This window comes from Haliotis cracherodii, unplaced genomic scaffold (assembly GCF_022045235.1).
Source record: "Haliotis cracherodii isolate W230 unplaced genomic scaffold, xgHalCrac1.p SCAF_12, whole genome shotgun sequence".
NCBI classification, from domain to species: domain Eukaryota; kingdom Metazoa; phylum Mollusca; class Gastropoda; order Lepetellida; family Haliotidae; genus Haliotis; species Haliotis cracherodii.
Window position 1 is genome coordinate 22,466,177 of NW_027266267.1, and position 23,503 is coordinate 22,489,679.

General features: G+C 45.0%; 1 protein-coding gene across 1 annotated transcript in view; it reads right to left on the reverse strand.

Annotated features, from left to right (window-relative positions):
- Nucleotides 1-23,503, reverse strand: part of LOC139457652 (DNA polymerase epsilon catalytic subunit A-like) — a 93,029-nt gene that overhangs the window by 24,660 nt on the left and 44,866 nt on the right. Inside the window, exons 27-38 of the mRNA XM_071239004.1 lie at nt 22,196-22,276; nt 17,942-18,070; nt 17,338-17,571; nt 13,286-13,477; nt 11,811-11,943; nt 10,906-11,002; nt 9,306-9,444; nt 8,368-8,474; nt 7,006-7,134; nt 4,613-4,779; nt 2,058-2,130; nt 609-696 (exon numbers count right to left, since the gene is read on the reverse strand). Coding sequence (XP_071095105.1) covers nt 609-696; nt 2,058-2,130; nt 4,613-4,779; nt 7,006-7,134; nt 8,368-8,474; nt 9,306-9,444; nt 10,906-11,002; nt 11,811-11,943; nt 13,286-13,477; nt 17,338-17,571; nt 17,942-18,070; nt 22,196-22,276 — 1,569 coding nt within the window. The remainder of the gene's footprint in view (nt 1-608; nt 697-2,057; nt 2,131-4,612; nt 4,780-7,005; nt 7,135-8,367; nt 8,475-9,305; nt 9,445-10,905; nt 11,003-11,810; nt 11,944-13,285; nt 13,478-17,337; nt 17,572-17,941; nt 18,071-22,195; nt 22,277-23,503) is intronic.

The window sequence follows — 23,503 nt, forward strand, 5'->3', positions numbered from 1 at the left end:
TGGGCGAGTGGGTTTGTATGGGTGGTGTGTGGGTCAATTGGTGAGTGGGTGGGCGAGTGGGTTTGTATGGGTGGTGTGTGGGTCAATTGGTGAGTGGGTGGGCGAGTGGGTTTGTATGGGTGGTGTGTGGGTCAATTGGTGAGTGGGTGGGCGAGTGGGTTTGTATGAGTGGTGTGTGGGTGAATGGGTGAGTGGTTGGGCAAGTGGGTTGGTATGGGTACGTGTATGGGTGAATGGGTGGGCGAGTGGGTTTGGGTGGTGTGTGATAGGGCCAGTGGGTTTGTATGGGTATGTGTATGGGTGAGTGGGTGGGCGAGTGGGTGGGCGAGTGGGTTTGTATGGTTACGTGTGTGGGTGAATGGGTGGGCGAGTGGGTTTGTATGGGTATGTGTGTGGGTGAATGGGTGGGCGAGTGGGTTTGTATGGTTACGTGTGTGGGTGAATGGGTGGGCGAGTGGGTTTGTATGGGTATGTGTGTGGGTGAGCCGATGGCCGAGTGGGTGGGTTTGTATGTCGTTTAATGCTACACACAGCAATATTCCAGCTGTACAAGACAACAGTCTGTAAACTGGGATGAGATATCCTTTTTTTTAAAAAAAACACAGTACCTGTAGGATGATCTCGCCATTCATGTAGTGCTGCAGCAACCGCCGACTACCGACTCTCTGCCAGTCCAGGACATTGTACAGGTTCTCACTGGACAAACAAGACCACACATACAGGTTATACTTCCAGGCTTCGGGATTTAGTTCTTGCAACATCCTCGGCCCCCGTTCCACAAAGCATGCGTAGCGCTACCACCATGGTAAGTCTATGTTAAAGTATTGGAGTTACGATCATCTTAGCAGTACGATCACCTCGTTGAACGAGGCCCTGGTCAGTAGGCAGGAAAAAATAAGAAAAGACAATTCAGAGTTCTTAAGACATTTCAGATTCTGTTCTTCAAAACATTATCCATCTTCCCGAGGCAAGAGAGTTAACTGACTACAAAAGTCCAGTTTCCACCCTTGCCGAACTTGTCTGGAATTCCTAAGCTCGATCGTAGCGCCACCAGTGGCTATTACAAGTTATGTACCTTCTAATCCCTCCTATGGACCAATCATATTCCACCTCTCATTTCACTTGCATTTGCTTCAAACAAAATGGCATTCAAGACAATCTGATCGATAATCAAGATCTGTGTTGTGTTAAAATGGGTCTTACACTGCTAAGTGCATCAAATCACGCGAGCACCCTGATTAAAAACATGAAAAGATTTGGAAAATATCTGCTGACAATGAATGGGCGGTGCACATGCTTTGTAAATCCTACAAGAAATCTACATGGTGGTTTACCAACCGGATTTCGTTGCACAATTTTGATTGGACTATGCATAGACTTGTTAGTCCAGCCAAAATGTAACTCAATAATACCAGCCTAGTTCGGCAGGGTGGAAACTGGACTTTTGTCAGTTAACTCTCTTGCCTCGGGAAGATTAACTTTATCTTATAATGATGCCATGTTTGCAGTGATAACGACGCACTCAGCAACATTCCAGCTATATGACGGCGGTCTGTAAATAATCGAGTCTGGACGAAACAATCCAGTGATTAATATCATGAACATCGATCCACACAATTGAGACACGATGTCATGTATCAACCAAGTCAGCAAATCTGACTACCCGATCCCGTTAGTCGCCTCTTTCGACATGAATAGTTGCCTTTAACGTCAAGTTTGGGTTGCTGAGTGAGTGAGTGAGTTGGGTTTAACGCCGCTTTTAACAGTATTCGTTATATCACGGCGTGTCAGCTTAATGTGGGAGGTCTCAGGTCTCAGACATTTACCACTTCAGTGAAACCCACAAGCACGGGTATGGTGCTGACAAACCTAGAAACATAATCGGCGCGAACCGGAATTCGAACCCACAATCATAGGTTTCTGGCATGCCCAAGGGACGCAACTCTGCACAGCGAATAGCGGCACCTAAGACGACTGGGCCACCCGTGCCCCCTTAGGTTGCTGAGGACTTATTCTACCCTGGATCTTCACGGGTCCAGTGGTTTGTATGTACCTACCTGTCCGTGATGTGGATTGGCACCAAGGGGAAGTCACACAAGCCGGGCATCACAGAGGTCAAATGGGAGAAATCTGAAGGAAATTTAAGTATCATGGAGTCATATTATGAATGAAAACAAAATAGAAAAATTTTTTATTTAGCTCTCTATTTAGTCACCACTATCTCTTTGTATGTCACTACGTTTTTCAAGAACGTGTCCCGTAGCTGCAGTTTGGCAAATTTTGTGATGACCAATTTGTATGCCTTTGGCTTGTGAGTTTGACACTTTGGCCTTTCATCAGTGTGTGAGGGAGGTTTTACGTCAGTTGTTTTTTAGCAATATTCAAGCAATATTATGAAAATGGGCTTCACTCATGTCGGCAATGGAACCTGGGTCTTTGGCATGATGAGTGAACGCTTTAACCACTCGGCTACCCGACCGCTCCAACCACTAGTATGAAGCCTGAAGCAACTAAATTATCTTTCCTTCTTGTAATTTCAGCTAATACATATAGTCTGGAAGGTAATTTAAGGTAGCAACGTTTACTACAATATCTGAAAAACTATTGGACCTACTCCAGTCAAAGTTGGTATGAGATTATTAAACAGTCATACATGACTGGATATTACATTTAAAGACAATCGGTGCATGAATAAAAAATTCTGTCTATTTAGCTATCACTATATTTCATCAACAACCAGACCTGTTCGTCACTGAAACAGCCATCTGCATAATGCTACCCCTGCGTCACAGGGCCATATGACACAGTTGAACCAATCAACTCAACTCAAAAGGGTACACAGGAATCACGCATGCACGAATACGGTGTTAGCGTTGGGCGTCTCAACGTGCGTGATTCCCGTGCACCCTTTCGAGTTGAGTCGGTACCTTAAATTACCTTCCAGACTTTAGTTGAGACAAAAAAATACAGAAGAAATCTAAAGGTTTCAAGCAAATGGATTTTGGTCTGCATTGCTTGGAATCAGTCCCAGGAAATAACATGATGTTCTGACAAGTCGCTAAGTCACTAACATGCTCTGGTGCCCTGTGAAATTTTGAACTGAAAGCCTAAAAGTTTAAATTTTTACCAAGTAGCTTAAAGTATTTTTTTCCAGTTAGCCAGTGGTAAAATCAAGAAGTCAAGCCAATATTGTAGGTAGCCAAAAGCATTTGAAATTATCTTTTATCAAATAACTATTAGATGTACAAGTCATAGCACTAGTCTTGAAATTGTATATTAGTGGAAACTGTACTTGAGTTTTGTTATTTGTGACTCAAACAATGATGCAATTTATGTTACTAGATTATATAGGTATATCCTTGCTTATACAATAAACTATCAACTAGAATAAAATACTAATTACATTAATATTTATTTATTTATGCTTCATTGTTGACTTAAGGAGGAATTATTTGCAAATATAATTAGTAGCAGACATGTTTATTTTTATGTCTACAGACGTATAATAGAATTTAGTCGCCACAAGATATTTTTCAAGGTAGTCATTTGCATTCCTCTGAATTTTAGATAGGAGACAAATTGAAATTTAGGTCGCATTGGCAACAATTTAGTGGCAACTTTGAGATAATGCCTATTACTGCTAAGATATTGCTAAGATATTGCTAAGATACTGCTAAGACATTGCTACTGCTAAGATATTACTAAGATATTGCTAAGATACTGCTAAGATACTGCTAAGATACTGCTAAGACACTGCTAAGATATTGCTAAGATACTGCTAAGACACTGCTAAGATATTGCTAAGATACTGCTAAGACATTGCTAAGATACTGCTAAGACATTGCTAAGATATTGCTAAGATATTGCTAAGACATTGCTAAGATACTGCTAAGACATTGCTAAGATATTGCTAAGATATTGCTATGATACTGCTAAGACATTGCTAAGATATTGCTAAGACATTGCTAAGATACTGCTAAGACACTGCTAAGATACTGCTAAGACATTGCTAAGATACTGCTAAGACATTGCTAAGATATTGCTAAGATACTAAGACATTGCTAAGATATTGCTAAGATACAGCTAAGACATTGCTAAGACATTGCTAAGATATTGCTAAGATACTGTAAGACATTGCTAAGATACTGCTAAGACATTGCTAAGATATTGCTAAGATACTGCTAAGACATTGCTAAGACATTGCTAAGATATTGCTAAGACATTGCTAAGATATTGCTAAGACATTGCTAAGATATTGCTATGATACTGCTAAGACATTGCTAAGATATTGCTATGATACTGCTAAGACATTGCTAAGATATTGCTATGATACTGCTAAGATATTGCTAAGATACTGCTAAGAAACTGCCCTGGCTGCCACAACCTGAGGAGGTGAGTGAGTGAGTATTGTCTTAAGCCTCCAAGCAGCATAGTCCCCAGGAATGGTCTTCAGAAATTGTACCCACATGGAGATTTGACCCCTGTTTCTCACCAGAACAAGTAATTACTCATAAAACTAGTTAACCCCTCAACCTGGGAAAAATAAATGGGGAGGAGGAGGGGCAGTTAAGGCTCTGCAACCTTTTTTGAAAAAAACCCAACAAAAACTGACCAAGAGGAGACTGGATAGCGATGAATGTTGGCCCTCGTTTCTCATCCTTGTATGCGGACAACATCCTCTGGATGGCTCGGTGGGCCTGGCGGACATCTTTCTCCAGCTTCACCTCAAATGTGTAGCCTGCTTCTGGGAGAGTTGTCTCGTCAGCACCTTTGGTCACTCTGAAACAGGATGGGTGAGTGAGTGAGTGGGTGGATGGATCGGTCAGGTGGAATGGGGTTTAACACCGCATCCAAGATTATTGCACATGCAGGTCTGTGTGTGTGGTTGATTGTACTAATCCTGACTAATGCCAAATTTTAAAGTGCTCGCCCACTGATATACCATTCAGCAGTTTAACATGAATACCCCACTCAGGCACAGTTTTTTGTTGTTTGTTTGTTTGTTTGTTTGTTGTTTAACGCCACACTCAGCTATATTCCAGCTATATGACAGCGGACTGTAAATAATCGAGTAAGTTCTTGTAGAATGGGTTGGTTGAGTGGGTGTATGGTTGGTTGAGTGGTTGTATTTTTGGTTGAGTGGTTGTATGGTTGGTTGAGTGGTTGTATGGTTGTATGGTTGGTTGAGTGGTTGGTTGAGTGGGTGTATGGTTGTATGAGTGGTTGTATGGTTGGTTGAGTGGGTGTATGGTTGGTTGAGTGGTTGTATGGTTGGTTGTGTGGTTGTATCAGTGGTTGTATGGTTTGTTGAGTGGTTGTATGGTTGGTTGAGTGGGTGTATGGTTGTATGGTTGGTTGTGTGGTTGTATGGTTGTATGGTTGGTTGAGTGGTTGTATGGTTGTATGGTTGGTTGAGTGGTTGGTTGAGTGGGTGTATGGTTGTATGAGTGGTTGTATGGTTGGTTGAGTGGGTGTATGGTTGGTTGAGTGGTTGTATGGTTGGTTGTGTGGTTGTATCAGTGGTTGTATGGTTTGTTGAGTGGTTGTATGGTTGGTTGAGTGGGTGTATGGTTAGTTGAGTGGTTGTATGAGTGGGTGTATGGTTTGTTGAGTGGTTGTATGAGTGGCTGTATGGTTGGTTGAGTGGTTGTATGGTTGGTTGAGTGGGTGTATGGTTGTATGGTTGGTTGAGTGGTTGTATAGTTGGTTGAGTGGTTGTATGGTTGGTTGTGTGGTTGTATGAGTGGGTGTATGGTTTGTTGAGTGGTTGTATGGTTGGTTGAGTGGTTGTATGGTTGTGTGGTTGGTTGAGTGGTTGTATGGTTGGTTGAGTGGTTGTATGGTTGGTTGAGTGGGTGTATGGTTGTATGGTTGGTTGAGTGGTTGTATGGTTTGTTGAGTGGTTGTATGGTTGGTTGAGTGGGTGTATGGTTGTATGGTTGGTTGAGTGGTTGTATGGTTGGTTGAGTGGTTGTATGGTTGGTTGTGTGGTTGTATGAGTGGGTGTATGGTTTGTTGAGTGGTTGTATGGTTGGTTGAGTGGTTGTATGGTTGGTTGAGTGGTTGTATGGTTGGTTGAGTGGTTGTATTTTTGGTTGAGTGGTTGTATGGTTGGTTGAGTGGTTGTATGGTTGGTTGAGTGGTTGTATGGTTGGTTGAGTGGTTGTATTTTTGGTTGAGTGGTTTTATGGTTGGTTGAGTGGTTGTATGGTTGGTTGAGTGGTTGTAGGGTTTGTTGAGTGGCTGTATGGTTGGTTGAGGGGTTGCATGGGTGGGCTTTGTTGACTACATTTCAAGTTTCTGCAAACAGCACTTCAGTATATGTAATGACACATCAGCTTAAACAGGAGAGAGCCAAGTTGACATATCAGTGAAGCACACACAAATTATGGCGGTGCTGACACATACAAATTCACAATCATCAACTCTCAACATAACTGGAAACTCCAGGTTGATAACTTGAGTTAGAACAGTTTTGGCTTCTCCGTTGTTTGGGTTCTCCGTTATTTGGGTTCTCCGTTATTTTGGTTCTCCGTTATTTGGGTTCTCCGTTATTTTGGTTCTCCGTTATTTTGGTTCTCCGTTATTTGGGTTCTCCGTTATTTGGGTTCTCCGTTATTTTGGTTCTCCGTTATTTTGGTTCTCCGTTGTTTGGGTTCTCCGTTGTTTGGGTTCTCCGTTATTTGGGTTCTCCGTTATTTGGGTTCTCCGTTATTTGGGTTCTCCGTTATTTGATCAAAGTGAAGAAGGAAATTGCAATGTGTTGTGTCAGGAATAGAGTGAGTGAGCTGGGTTTGACACCAATTTGAACAGTAGTCCAGTTTCACTTTGATGTGGAAGGACATGATGCTAACAAACAGCTGAATTATGGGGCCATGAGAAACATTTTCGGGGCGAACAGAGATTTGAACCCATGATCACAGGTTCCTGGCATGCCAAAGGGACACAACTCTGCAGAACGAGTTCAAAATATCAAAAGAAACTGTGATGAAAGTGAGGACTCACTTGGCATTCCTCTCCGCATTGTAGAGCGCTCCGACATTAGGCATCTGGTCACTGCGTACCGTGTCCACCACAAAGATCGTCCCCTTCTTCGAGCCCGGGAAAAACAAGCCAAACATCATCTTGTTCCCACTGTGGAAAAAGCAATAAAGGTGAGCGATGTTTGGTGAAAATGTGTTCAAGATTATTGCACTTATTTAGCACATGAGTGAGTGACTGAATTTGGGTCAAAACTATGTTCATTGGACCTGTCAATTAAGGCAAGAGGCGAAAAGAACTGCAACAATCAGACTGTAATGAACCGGAAGAAATATGTCCGGGAGAAGGCGACTGTTTCAAATAACATGCTTAGTTACCGCCAAATTCAAACGGTTCTTTCCTGATAACGGTACAGTTGGAGAAATGCTAGTTAGAAATGAAACCCGAAGACATGAAAGTTGAACCGAGGCAAGCGGGAAAAAAACAGGCGAGAGAGCCTGCACGTTTGCTGTTTCACTCATTCTCGGCCTTTGGTTTCAAAGGGAAGTTTGGACAATGAATATGCATGAAAGTCGCTAAATATCCTGTGCATGACGATACACGTGAGCAGAAAGGGAATTCCCTCGACTGTAATATTGGAATTCCCCGACATTCTGCAGTAATAAAAGTAGTGCGCCTCGGTGGGCGTGGCTTAATTTTTTACATTCATTCAGAAATGAATGCAATAACATGTGACCAATTCAGCTAATCAGAATGCAGGAATTTCAATGAACACACAGAAATATAACAATTTGAAATCACAAACACCATATGAAAATAAAGGCAGGGTTCAGAGATCATGGACTAGGGTGATGCAGGGTTTTATGAGACTCAGAAATGTGCGCCCAGTTCAGACAAATTTATAGAACAGACAAGCAGTCGCCTTTTACAGCTAGAATAGGTGTCCACACAAGAAGAATGTTTTTGATTCATCAACGTCATACCATTTCACAATGTTTGTTTGTTTGTTGTTTAACGCTGCACTCGGCAATATTCCAGCTATATGACGGCGGTCTGTAAAATAATTGAGCCTGGACCAGACAATCCAGTGATTGACATCATGAGCATCGATCCATGACATGTATCAACCAAGTCAGCGAGCCTGACCACCCGATCCCGTTAGTCGCCTTTTACGACAAGCATAGTCGCCTTTTAAGGCAAGAATGGGTTGCTGAAGACCTATTCTACCCTGGAATCTTCAAGGGTCCATTTCACAATGAGCTTGATGGAAAGCATTGTTTGTTGGTTGTTTAACGCTGCACTCAGCAATATTCCAGCTATATGACGGCAGTCTGTAAATGATTGACAAGCAGCCCCGATGTTGACTCAGGGGGTATGCTCACTCACCACACATGGTGGTACATGTACAGATGCTTGATGGTGCCGGGGTCAAGGTACGAGAACTGGGCTAGCGTCCGGAACTCTAAGTTGTCCAGGTCAAATGTGTCCGTTTCCTGTTGGCAGAATAAACCCATGTGTTTATAGGTGACAAAAGGCACATTTACATACAGATTGGCATATAGATGAGCTTATATCTCCATTCTTGTATTCAAAAGAAAAAAAGTGTGCATTTGGCACTGTATAACTGCAAAAATAGAGCCAAAGGGTTGGTAGTTTACCTTATTTTAGAAGTAATATTTTGATTACAATTCAACCTTAATTTAGGTATCTACAGTAAGAGAGTGAGTGAGTGAGTATGGTTTTACGCCGCTTTTAGCAATATTCCTGCAAAATCACGGCCAAAGCGAAGATTTGGATGAACATTAGTACATTAATGACTTTTTAAAATATATTGCAGGCGGGTGGGCAGATGGTGTTTTTTGTTTTTGTTTTTCTAATGTAAAGGGAAGTAACTGTGTGCTGTATTGGATAGCATTGTGTTTAAGTATTACGATTTTTATATTTTTTTTGAAAATGGAAATAAAAACAAAATGTGTGGCAGAGTTTCTGATGATTCAGACGGTACCTGAGAACCAAGACTTATTATTTTGAGCGGGGCCACGGGTGGCCCAGTCGTCTAAGGCACAGCGATTCGCTGTGCAGAGCTGCGTTCCTTGGGCACACCAGAAACCTATGATTGTGGGTTCGAATCCCGGTTCGCCCCGATTATGTTTCTAGGTTTGTCAGCACCATACCCGTGCTCATGGGTTAAACCAAAGTGGTAAACGTCCAAGACCTGCATCACTTCAGGCTTTCCTCCCACATCAAGCTGACACGCCGTGATATAACTGGAATACTGTTAAAAGCGGCGTTAAACCCAACTCACTCACTCCAGATTCACTCACCCTGCCAGCCATAACCTTGGCAAAGTCTCTGTTGACAGTCACCACACATCCGAGTCGAACTAAAGCACGGAACAGAAGGGGCACCTGTGTCTCGTACACACCCTCGATGTCTGGGGACGACAGGTCAGCGTTGATATCACTGCAACAAGGAGGATATCAAGGATGTTATCAGGTGAACAAAAATGGTATCACAAAAACAACATCATCCTAGAAACAATAATATATCGCGGAAACAAAGATGATATGAGCGAGTATTGTTTTATGCCGCTTTTAGCAATATTCCAGCAACACATGGCAGGGGACACCAGAAATGGGCTTCACACATTGTACCCATGTGGGGAATTGAACCCTGGTCTTCAGTGTGATGAAGACACCACCCCAAAGATAAGATGATATTGCATATCGATATCATGACTTATCACAATCACTTGAACAACTGACACATCACTTGAACAACTAACACATCACTTGAACAACTAACACATCACTTGAACAACTAACACATCGCTTGAACAACTAACACATCACTTGAACAACTAACACATCACTTGAACTACTAACACATCACTTGAACTACTAAAACATCACTTGAACAACTAACACATCACATGAACAACTAACACATCACTTGAACAACTAACACATCACTTGAACTACTAACACATCACTTGAACAACTAACACATCACGTGAACTACTAACACATCACTTGAACTACTAACACATCACTTGAACAACTAACACATCACATGAACAACTAACACATCACTTGAACAACTAACACATCACTTGAACAACTAACACATCACTTGAACAACTAACACATCGCTTGAACATCTAACACATCACTTGAACAACTAACACATCACTTGAACTACTAACACATCACTTGAACTACTAAAACATCACTTGAACAACTAACACATCACTTGAACAACTAACACATCACTTGAACAACTAAAACATCACTTGAACAACTAAAACATCACTTGAACAACTGACACATCGCTTGAATTTATATTGTTTCTGTATATTCTGAGCAAACAATAGAGATGGAGACAAGAGGGACTAGCATTCTCCACAAATCTAGTTATTTTACCTTAACAACTAGTCCTAAATTAGCTGTGAACAAGCTAGATTGACCAGTCGTGTCTATCCCTGACTAAACCAGACCGCCTCAGTGGTCTAATGGTAGAGCGTCCGCCTGGAGAGCAGAAGGCCCGGGGTTCGATCCCCAGCCGCGTCATACAAAAAGACATTTAAAGATGGTACTTGTTGTTACCCTGTCTGGCGCTCGGCATTAAGGGGCTATAACAAGGACTGGTCGGCTCGGAGTCAGTATACTGTGTCTGAGCGGGGTATTCATGTTAAACTGCGGTATGGTATCTCTGTGTGCTAGCACTATAAATAAGCATCAGTCCGGACTAGTACAAGCAGCTACACACACACACACACACATACACGTGCATGCACGTCGCTATATAAGTGCAATAATCTTGGACGCGACGTTAAACCCCATTTCACCTCACCTGACTAAACCACAAGCCCAACACGGCATACCGACACACACAGAAATTCAGCTCTGATGATCAACCACTTACTTTGTATGTTCCATGTACATATGTTCTGGGACAGAATACTCGTACAGATGAAACACGGGATGTGATCGTGGCAGGGTCTTCTGAACCTTCCGCCACACTGAAAACAAGGGCACCGTCAGCAAGACACAACACACAGACATTACGATTGATTGAGTCTCATTTGCTTGTTATTTAATGCTAAACTCAGTAATATTCCAGATACCGTATTCGACGTAATAAGCGCCCCGCTCTAATAAGCGCCCACGGCGATATTTGTTAATAAATTGGCCAGTGAACAATCCCAATTAGCACCTCTTCCGATTGATCAATGTACACAAGATTTATTTATGCGTGTATAATATGCACTCTTGTGTTATATGCACCCTTAATTATGGGCAATTAAATTCTGGAAAAATATATATGTCGTATATAAACATTTTAGGCTGTCAGCATAAACCACGAAATTTATGTCGTTTTCTGGTTTTTTTTAACCAAAATATTATTCTAATAAGAGCCCCCTATTTCTAATTTTGAGAGCGCCCAGGGTGCTTATTGTGTCAAATACGGTATATAAGATGTCGGTCCGTAAATAATCAAGTCTGGACCAGATAATCCAGTGATTGACATCATGAGGATCGATCCACAAAATTCTCTTGTTTGTTGTTTAACGCTGCATTCAGCAAAATTCCAGCTATGACGGCGGTCTGTAACTAATCAAGTCTGGACCAGGCAATCCAGTGATTGGTATCATGAGCATCGATCCATGTGGTCCAGGTGTGATGACAGGCTATCAAGCAAGTAATTGAGCCTGACAACACGATACACTTAGTCGCCTCACACGATCAGCACAACCTCTGCAGTGGAATCTCTTCCTCCATCAATGTCCACAAGGACACCAACCACCGTGATATGTTATGTACACTTACTCGCTCCTTCCCCATCCTTGGGATTTTTCTGGTTGACGTAGAAGATGCGTGGGATGTTGAGCTTGATGGAGTGGAGGTCGTTACCGATGACAGCCCACAGTCTGTACTGACCAGGAAGGCTGGTCTCCATCAGCTGTGGACGAACAATCACTGTTAGTGAGCCAGCTAAACTTTTCACATTGGCAATATTTCAGCCATATTTTGATTATCCAATCACTGTTAGTGAGTGAGCTAACATTTTCACATTGGCAATATTTCAGCCATATCTTGATTATCCAATCACTGTTAGTGAGCGAGCTAACATTTTCACATTGGCAATATTTCAGCCATATCTTGACTATCCAATCACTGTTAGTGAGCCAGCTAACATTTTCACATTGGCAATATTTCAGCCATATCTTGACTATCCAATCACTGTTAGTGAGCCAGCTAACATTTTCACATTGGCAATATTTCAGCCATATCTTGACTATCCAATCACTGTTAGTGAGCCAGCTAACATTTTCACATTGGCAATATTTCAGCCATATCTTGATTATCCAATCACTGTTAGTGAGCGAGCTAACATTTTCACATTGGCAATATTTCAGCCATATCTTGACTATCCAATCACTGTTAGTGAGCCAGCTAACATTTTCACATTGGCAATATTTCAGCCATATCTTGACTATCCAATCACTGTTAGTGAGCCAGCTAACATTTTCACATTGGCAATATTTCAGCCATATCTTGACTATCCAATCACTGTTAGTGAGCCAGCTAACATTTTCACATTGGCAATATTTCAGCCATGTCTTGACTATCCAATCACTGTTAAACTCTACACATGCAAAAACTGTCTGAACAAGTTTTTCATGTTTTTTCGAGAAATCAAACCAGTCTGGAATTTTCACTATGTTTTTTTGCAATTTGTATTTTTTGTATTGATTTCCCTTGTGTGCAACTATTGACATCTTGTATCATACGTTTAGTCCAAGACTGGAAGGTTCCATTTTATATGATCGGCATCAATGACAACATTCTGCCTTATTTATTCATGAAAACTAAACTGAAAAGTTTGCAGAATTGTATGCAGAATTATCAAAATGTGGTTGCAGAATTTATAAAATTGACCACAAACTTTAGATTTTCTGGCTGTGGAATACAGAATGGACGGTTAGATTGTGTTCAATAGCAAAATATATTTCTAAGGGATTTCAGGGGGGGTGGTGTGTGTTTCTGTAGAAAGTCCCTGCCAAGACATTAATCTACAAAAAGAAGACCATGTAAAAACAACAGGATGAGTAAGTGTGTATTGTTTTACGCCGCTTTTAGCAGGGGAACACAAAAAATAGGCTTCACACATTGTACCCATGGCAGGAATCGAACCCGGGTCTTTGGCGTGAGGAGCGAACGCTTTAACCACCAGGCTACCCAACCGCTCTAACAACAGGATGATGTCACTAAGAGGTCACATGATGTTTCTCCCCACTGACCTGCACAACCTGCCACGGCATGTCCATCATGCTGCGCGCTGTCCGCCGCAGGAACCCCCCCAGCCCCCGGGCCGGCAGGGCAGCAGTGGCCGGGGTGTCGAAGTCCAGTCTCCGTCTCTTCCTCTCCTGCTTCTCCTTGGCCTGCATCTGCCACTTCTTCTTGTGGTACTCTAGCCACACCTTCCTCTCCTCCTGCAGCAGAGAGAGGGTTAGCAGTGTACACAGTAAGCCCTGATAAACACAACCCTGTGTGCCCCCTAGCTCCTCGCAGCGATAGCACGTTCGCGGAGCTCTCTATACTATCGCTGCCACCAGTCAAAACTCCCCACAGTGATAGATGACCACAACCACACCACAACTCTCAGGCGATTGACCGTTATGTTAACAAACAAGTGACGACTGTCGTGACACCGAATACACATACCCTTGCTAAATTACTTTCTTTGTTTGTCAATTTGAATTTCTGTTTCATTAAAACTATCATGTAATTGATATGGTAAGAATGTAAGGGAGAAGTTGGTTGATTTTCTGTTAGTCTGCAACCTCAAACCAATCTGATTATTAAAACAACAAAGTAAATGCCCCATGGAAGGGGATTTAACTCCTGATAAACACACCTGTGTACGGCCCATGGAAGGGGAGTTAACTCCTCATAAACAGACCCCTTGATGCCCCATGGAAGGGGAGTTAACTCCTGATAAACACACCTGTGTACGGCCCATGGAAGGGGAGTTAACTCCTCATAAACAGACCCCTTGATGCCCCATGGAAGGGGAGTTAACTCCTGATAAACACACCTCTGTGTGCCCCATGGAAGGGGAGTTAACTCCTGATAAACACACCTGTGTACGCCCCATGGAAGGGGAGTTAACTCCTGATAAACACACCTCTGTACGCCCCATGGAAGGGGAGTTAACTCCTGATAAACACACCTCTGTGTGCCCCATGGAAGGGGAGTTAACTCCTCATAAACAGACCCCTTGATGCCCCATGGAAGGGGAGTTAACTCCTGATAAACACACCTCTGTGTGCCCCATGGAAGGGGAGTTAACTCCTGATAAACACACCTGTGTACGCCCCATGGAAGGGGAGTTAACTCCTGATAAACACACCTCTGTACGCCCCATGGAAGGGGAGTTAACTCCTCATAAACAGACCCCTTGATGCCCCATGGAAGGGGAGTTAACTCCTGATAAACACACCTGTGTACGGCCCATGGAAGGGGAGTTAACTCCTCATAAACAGACCCCTTGATGCCCCATGGAAGGGGAGTTAACTCCTGATAAACACACCTCTGTGTGCCCCATGGAAGGGGAGTTAACTCCTCATAAACAGACCCCTTGATGCCCCATGGAAGGGGAGTTAACTCCTGATAAACACACCTCTGTGTGCCCCATGGAAGGGGAGTTAACTCCTGATAAACACACCTGTGTACGCCCCATGGAAGGGGAGTTAACTCCTGATAAACACACCTCTGTACGCCCCATGGAAGGGGAGTTAACTCCTGATAAACACATCTCTGTACGCCCCATGGAAGGGGAGTTAACTCCTAATAAACACACTTCTGTACGGCCCATGGAAGGGGAGTTAACTCCTGATAAACAAACCTCTGTATGCCCCATGGAAGGGGAGTTAACTCCTGATAAACACACCTCTGTATGCCCTATGGAAGGGGAGTTAACTCCTGATAAACACACCTCTGTATGCCCCATGGAAGGGGAGTAACTCCTGATAAACACACCTGTGTATGCCCCGTGGAAGGGGAGTTAACTCCTAATAAACACACTTCTGTACGGCCCATGGAAGGGGAGTTAACTCCTGATAAACAAACCTCTGTATGCCCCACGGAAGGGGAGTTAACTCCTGATAAACACACCTGTGTATGCCCTGTGGAAGGGGAGTTAACTCCTAATAAACACACCTGTGTATGCCCCAAGCTCCTCACAGCGATAGTACGTTCCCGGAGCTCTCTATACTATCGCTGCCACCAGTCAAAACTCCCCACTGTGAATAGGTGGCCACAACCATGCTTGGAGTTGAACTCGCAACCGAATGACCGTTATGTTTACAAACAAGTGACGACTGTCGTGACGCCGAATACACTTATCGCTGCTTAATTACTTTCTTCGTTTGTCAGTTTGAATTTCTGTTTCATTAAAACTATCGTGTTATTGATATAATAAGAATGTAAGGAAGAAGTAGGTTGATTTTCCGTTAGTCTGCAATCTCGAACCAATCTGATTATCAAAACAACAAAGTAAATTCGCCTGGAAAACATGGTCAGTCGTAAACCTTTTCAAATTGAAATATGATGGCATTCCCAAAGACATAAACAAAAGTATAAACGTTACTACATATGGGGTTGGAGGGCAAATTTCAAGATTCTTGTAATGGCCGCGCCCACACTGGTGGCAGCGATGTTACCGAGAGTGTAACGAAGGTGTCACGCGCTGGGAAGGAGCTTGTGTATGCCCCGTGGAAGGGGAGTTAACTCCTAATAAACACACTTCTGTACGGCCCATGGAAGGGGAGTTAACTCCTGATAAACAAACCTCTGTATGCCCCATGGAAGGGGAGTTAACTCCTGATAAACACACCTGTGTATGCCCCGTGGAAGGGGAGTTAACTCCTAATAAACACACTTCTGTACGGCCCATGGAAGGGGAGTTAACTCCTGATAAACAAACCTCTGTATGCCCCATGGAAGGGGAGTTAACTCCTGATAAACACACCTCTGTATGCCCTATGGAAGGGGAGTTAACTCCTGATAAACAAACCTCTGTATGCCCCATGGAAGGGGAGTTAACTCCTGATAAACACACCTCTGTATGCCCTATGGAAGGGGAGTTAACTCCTGATAAACAAACCTCTGTATGCCCCATGGAAGGGGAGTTAACTCCTGATAAACACACCTGTGTATGCCCCGTGGAAGGGGAGTTAACTCCTAATAAACACACTTCTGTACGGCCCATGGAAGGGGAGTTAACTCCTGATAAACAAACCTCTGTATGCCCCATGGAAGGGGAGTTAACTCCTGATAAACACACCTCTGTATGCCCTATGGAAGGGGAGTTAACTCCTGATAAACAAACCTCTGTATGCCCCATGGAAGGGGAGTTAACTCCTGATAAACACACCTCTGTATGCCCTATGGAAGGGGAGTTAACTCCTGATAAACAAACCTCTGTATGCCCCATGGAAGGGGAGTTAACTCCTGATAAACACACCTCTGTGTACACCCCCAAGCTCCTTCCCAGTGCGTGACACCTTCGTTACACTCTAGGTAACATCGCTGCCACCAGTGGTGGCGCGGCCATTACAAAATCTTGAAATTTGCCCTCTAACCCCAAATGTAGTAACGTTGATACTTTTGTTTATGTCTTTGGAATGCCATGATAATTCATCTGGAAAAGGTTTACGACCGACCATGTTTTCCAGATGAATTTACTTTGTTGTTTTTAATAATCAGATTGGTTCGAGATTGCAGTCTAACGGAAAATCAACCAACTTCTCCCTTACATTCTTACTATATTAATAACACGAAAGTTTTAATGAAACAGAAATTCAAATTGACAAAGAAAGAAAGAAATTGAGCAGCGATAAGTGTCTTCGGCGTCATGACAGTCGTCATTTGTTTGTAAACATAACTCCAAGCATGGTTGTGGCCACCTATTCGCAGTGGGGAGTTTTGACTGGTGGCAGCGATAGTATAGAGAGCTCCATACACAGGCTATCGCTGTAGGGAGCTTGGTACTGTCAATGGGAGTGGAGGTAACCCTAACAAACTCACCGTTGTACTGCCCACAGGAAGGGAGGTAACCCTGACAAACTCACCTTCGTGCTGCCCATGGGAAGGGAGGTAACCCTGACAAACTCACCCTCGTACTGCCCATGGGAGGGGAGGTAACCCTAACAAACTCACCTTTTTGTACTGCCCATAGGAAGGGAGGTAACCCTGACAAACTCACCTTCGTGCTGCCCATGGGAGGGGAGGTAACCCTAACTCACCATTGTATTGCCCATAGGAAGGGAGGTAACCCTGACAAACTCACCTTCGTGCTGCCCATGGGAGGGGGAGCACCAAGTACATCTCTCCAGTTCTGTGACAGGTCAGACGTCTGAGAGTCCAACTGTGTGTTCTGTGTGTCTGTGTCGGAGTTGCCCCGTTTCCTCTTGTGGGACACGGCAAGCCCCGACCTGGGAGTACGTCCTCCGATGTCCTCCATGTCCCCTATGCCATTCTGGGAGGACGATAGAATGTCCTCTGAGTCCTCCTCCATCCCCATCTGGAAGCATCGATTGATGGTTTGTTTGTTTGTTTGTTGTCTAACGCCGCACTCAGAAATATTCCATCTATATGACGGCGGTCTGTAAATAATTAAGTCTGGACCAGACAATCCAGTGATTAACATCAAGAGCATCAATCCATGCAATTGGGACACAATGACATGCATCAACCAAGTCAGCGATCCCGTTAGTTGCCTTTTACGACAAGCATAGTCACCTTTCACGGCAAGCATGGGTTGCTGAAGACCTATTTTACCCCGGTACAGGGTAATTAGCCTTTGGAGTCAAATGTAAATCAGCCGCTATGACACAAGTCGACCTCGTATGACCAAATCTGACCTTGACAAAGTCTGCAGCAAGGTAACAAACCTGGGAGGTCTTTTTCGCCATCGGTGCAAATATCTCGCTGATTTTCTTCTGTTTGAAGACATCATTCCTTTCCAGTAGTTTCTTGTGTAGCCAGACTGGATGAGGTATACGAGGCACAGGGTTTGGCACCTAGTCATAATAAGCAACATCTAAAAATATGCATGGCGACAGTTCAGAAATAGTATTGTTTTCAAAACTGACTGGTTAGGGAGGGAGAGAGGAGATTATTTAATTGGTTTAATTTTTAACAAAATAATGAAATAAACAATAATAATTAGTAGAATTGCAAGGGTGTCTGTTACATTTGATTGACTAACCAAGCAATATATTTGCCATTTACGTTTCCACCTACGGAACAAAAATACAGGCACCACTGTGTCATGATTGGCTAACAATGGAACAGGTGGGTGCATGGTTGCATTATTGCACTGATGTTCTGTCGCATGTCTATAGTGCTTTTTTTAATGATAAATAAGCAATCTGTGGTGTTTACACATGTGAGGTGAGGTGAAAAGGGGTTTAACGTCACATCCAGGATTATTGCTCTTATATAGCGACGTGCATGTACGTGTGTGTGTGTGGCTGCTTCTACTAGTCCGGACTGATGCCAATTTATAGTGCTAGCCCACTGAGATACCATGCTGCAGTTTAACATGAATACCCTACTCAGACACAGTATACTGACTCCGAGGCGACCAGTACTTGTTTTAGCCCCTTAATGCCGAGCACCAGACAGGGTAACAACAAGTACCATCTTTTAACGTCTTTTGGTATGACGCGGCCAGGAATTGAACCCCTGACCTTTTGCTCTCCACGCAGACGCTCTACCACTAGACCACGGAGGCGGTCAAAATTCACAAGAGAATGGCCGAGAACAAAGCAGCAGAACAAAGGAAAGACATGTGCATGCGCATGACGGTGTTGCACATGCGCGTATAAGTGTTGTGCAGTACGGACAAAAAGGGAAGGTACGAGCTAGACCTTGCAATAAAACGCACCCACAAAACTTATAGGTGGTGTTGAACCGGGACATGAAGTGCTATTAAGTTACATATGTTGCTTACAGGACAGACAAAAACAACACACTATAGTGCAGACAGAACATTTAACATGAATACCCCACTCAGAGACACAGTACACTGACTCAAAGCCGACCAGTCCTTGTTTTAGCCCCTTAATGCCGAGCGCCATTTTTATTGTCTTTTGTGACACGGCCGGGATTGAACCCGGACCTTCCACTCTCCAGGTGGACATTTATACTTCTATAAATGCAAAAAATACTGAAGTCAATTCTTAGCTAAAAGTAAACGTACGTAATATGTATCTTTTCAGAGCCATGGCAGCCACAGTTAGCTTAGCCAATGAATTCCACTCACTCACTATGAATGGCCCAATACATGGCACAGAGTATGGTTTGGAGAATCATTCCCTCCCTCAGCTGTGGCAGGATGAGAGGTGAAATGAAATGAGGCCATGCAGGTCATCTCCAGGTAGCTGCTCTATCCACTAGGCTACGGAGGTGGTCTCCAGGTAGCTGCTCTATCCACTAGGCTACGGAGGTGGTCTCCAGGTAGCTGCTCTATCCACTAGGCCACGGAGGTGGTCTCCAGGTAGCTGCTCTATCCACTAGGCTACGGAGGTGGTCTCCAGGTAGCTGCTCTATCCACTAGGCCACGGAGGTGGTCTCCAGGTAGCTGCTCTATCCACTAGGCTATGGAGGTGGTCTCAGGGCAGGTACTCTATCCACTAGGCTATGGAGGTGGTCTCCAGGTAGCTGCTCTATCCACTAGGCCACGGAGGTGGTCTCCAGGTAGCTGCTCTATCCACTAGGCTACGGAGGTGGTCTCCAGGTAGCTGCTCTATCCACTAGGCTACGGAGGTGGTCTCCAGGTAGCTGCTCTATCCACTAGGCCACGGAGGTGGTCTCCAGGTAGCTGCTCTATCCACTAGGCCACGGAGGTGGTTTCCAGGTAGCTGCTCTATCCACTAGGCCACGGAGGTGGTCTCCAGGTAGCTGCTCTATCCACTAAGCCACGGAGGTGGTATACAGGCAGTGACTATCCACTATGCTATGGAGGTAGTCTCAGGGCAGATACTCTATCCACTAGGCTACGGAGGTGGTCTCAGGGCAGGTACTCTATAACTAGGCTACGGAGGTGATATCCAGGCAGGTACTCTATCCACTAGGCTACAGAGGTGGTCTCCAGGTAGCTGCTCTATCCACTAGGCTATGGAGGTGGTCTCCAGGCAGGTACTCTATCCACTAGGCTACGAAGGTGGTCTCCAGGTAGCTGCTCTATCCACTAGGCTACGGAGGTGGTCTCCAGGCAGGTACTCTATCCACTAGGCTACGGAGGTGGTCTCCAGGTAGCTGCTCTATCCACTAGGCTATGGAGGTGGTCTCCAGGCAGGTACTCTATCCACTAGGCTACGGAGGTGGTCTCCAGGCAGGTACTCTATCCACTAGGCTACGAAGGTGGTCTCCAGGTACCTGCTCTATCCACTAGGCTACGGAGGTGGTCTCCAGGTAGCTGCTCTATCCACTAGGCCACGGAGGTGGTCTCCAGGTAGCTGCTCTATTCACTAGGCCACAGAGGTGGTTTCCAGGTAGCTGCTCTATCCACTAGGCTACGGAGGTGGTCTCCTGGCAGGTACTCTATCCACTAGGCTACGAAGGTGGTCTCCAGGTAGCTGCTCTATCCACTAGGCCACGGAGGTGGTCTCCAGGTAGCTGCTCTATCTACTAGGCCACGGAGGTGGTCTCCAGGTAGCTGCTCTATCCACTAGGCCACGGAGGTGGTCTCCAGGTAGCTGCTCTTTCCACTAGGCTACGGAGGTGGTCTCAGGGCAGGTACTCTATCCACTAGGCCACGGAGGTGGTCTCCAGGTAGCTGCTCTATCCACTAGGCCACGGAGGTGGTCTCTGGGCAGGTACTCTATCCACTAGGCCACGAAGGTGGTCTCCAGGTAGCTGCTCTATCCACTAGGCCACGGAGGTGGTCTCAGGGCAGGTACTCTATCCACTAGGCCACGGAGGTGGTCTCCAGGTACCTGCTCTATCCACTAGGCCACGGAGGTGGTCTCCAGGTAGCTGCTCTATCCACTAGGCCACGGAGGTGGTCTCAGGGCAGGTACTCTATCCACTAGGCCACGGAGGTGGTCTCCAGGTAGCTGCTCTATCTACTAGGCTATGAAGGTGTCTCAGGGCAGGTACACTATCCACTAGGCCATGGAGGTGGTCTCCAGGTTGGTACTCTATCCACTAGGCTACGGAGGTAGTCTCAGGGCAGGTACTCTATCCACTAGGCTACGGAGGTGGTCTCCAGGTAGCTGCTCTATCCACTAGGCTATGGAGTGGGTCTCCGGGCAGGTACTCTATCCACTAGGCTACGAAGGTGGTCTCCAGGTAGCTGCTCTATCCACTAGGCCACGGAGGTGGTCTCCAGGTAGCTGCTCTTTCCACTAGGCTACAGAGGTGGTCTCCAGGTAGCTGCTCTATCCACTAGGCTACAGAGGTGTCTCAGGGCAGGTACTCTATCCACTAGGCCACGGAGGTGGTCTCAGGGCAGGTACTCTATCCACTAGGCCACGGAGGTGGTCTCAGGGCAGGTACTCTATCCACTAGGCCACGGAGGTGGTCTCCAGGTAGCTGCTCTATCTACTAGGCTACAGAGGTGTCTCAGGGCAGGTACACTATCCACTAGGCCATGGAGGTGGTCTCCAGGCTGGTACTCTATCCACTAGGCTACGGAGGTAGTCTCAGGGCAGGTACTCTATCCACTAGGCCACGGAGGTGGTCTCCAGGTAGCTGCTCTATCAACTAGGCCACGGAGGTGGTCTCCAGGTAGCTGCTCTATCCACTAGGCTATGGAGATGGTCTCCAGGTAGGTACTCTATCCACTAGGCTACGGAGCGGGTCTCCAGGTAGCTACTCTATCCACTAGGCTACGGAGATGGTCTCCAGGTAGCTGCTCTATCCACTAGGCTATGGAGGTGGTCTCCAGGTAGCTGCTCTATCCACTAGGCTACGGAGATGGTCTCCAGGCAGGTACTCTATCCACTAGGCTATGGAGATGGTCTCCAGGCAGGTACTCTATCCACTAGGCTACTGAGATGGTCTCCAGGTAGCTGCTCTATCCACTAGGCTACGGAGATGGTCTCCAGGTAGCTGCTCTATCCACTAGGCTACGGAGGTGGTCTCCAGGAAGGAGGTAGGCGATGGAGGTGGTGCAACACGGCTGGAAGACAACTTACCTGCTGCAGCGCTGCTGGGATGGTGACGATCTTCATAATGGTGCCGCCCAGTCTCTCTATGTAGTACTCCCAGTCCAGGATCTGAAACCAGAAGGGATTTCAATCAACATGGACAAAGAGTCAGTCCCGCTCCAAACAGTGAGAGAAACACACTTCCACTCCCCCTTCAACCATTCGTAGAGATCTCTGATGTCATAACTTTAGAAATTTTCGAAGATTTTTGTGTTTCCCCAAAACACACCCAATACGTCATCAGAAAATTCAGATGAATCACTTGAACATCATCAGCAACAGAGAGGATGTTTGGTTTAACGTTTTACTTTGAACAGTATTTCAGTTACATCACAGTGGGTCAGTGAGTGAGTGAGTGAGTTGGGTTTAACGCCGCTTTAAACAGTATTCCAGTAATATCGTGGCGTGTCAGCTTAATGTGGGAGGAAAGCCCGAAGTGATGCAGGTCCCGACGTTTACCACTTTGGTGAAACCCATGAGCACGGGTATGGTGCTGACAAACCTAGAAACATAATCGGGGCGAACAGGGATTCGAACCCACAATCACAGGTTTCTGGCGTGCCCAAGGAACGCAACTCTGCACAGCGAATCGCGGCGCCTTAGGTGAATGGGCCACCCGTGCCCCCCACAGTTGGTCAGGTTGATGTGGGAGAAAAGTCCAAATTAGGCCTAAGACGTTTACCACTTTGGTGAAGCCCATGGCATGGTGCTGTCAGACTACAGATGCAACACCATCAATAGGCTTTGTACCAGTCATAGATTGGGTCAGAGCATATTTTTAGGCTGGTATTATGGAGTTACATTTTGGCTGGACTAATGAGTCTAAGCATAGTCGGGGCGGTCGGGTAGCCTAGTGGTTAAAGCGTTCGCCCGTCTCGCCGAAGACCCGGGTTCGATTCCGACATGGGTACAATGTGTGAAGCCCATTTCTGGTGTCCCCTGCTGCGATATTGCTGGAATATTGCTAAAAGCGGCGTAAAACCATACTTACTCACTCACTCACTCTACGCATAGTCCAATCAAATTGCCATCATGAAATCGAAATCCGTTTTGTAAACTCATGAAGACTTTGGTTGATTGCAGGATTTACTAAGCATGTGAACTGTCAACAGATATTTTCCAAATCTTTTCATTTTTTTTAATTAAGGTGCTCACATGATTTGATTCACTTTTATCACAATATCAATCAGATCATATCGTCTTGACTGGGCTCTGCCATTTTGTTTGAAGCAAATGCAAGTAATACGTGAGGAGGAATATGATTGGTCCATAGGAGAGGCTTAGAAGGGACATAAC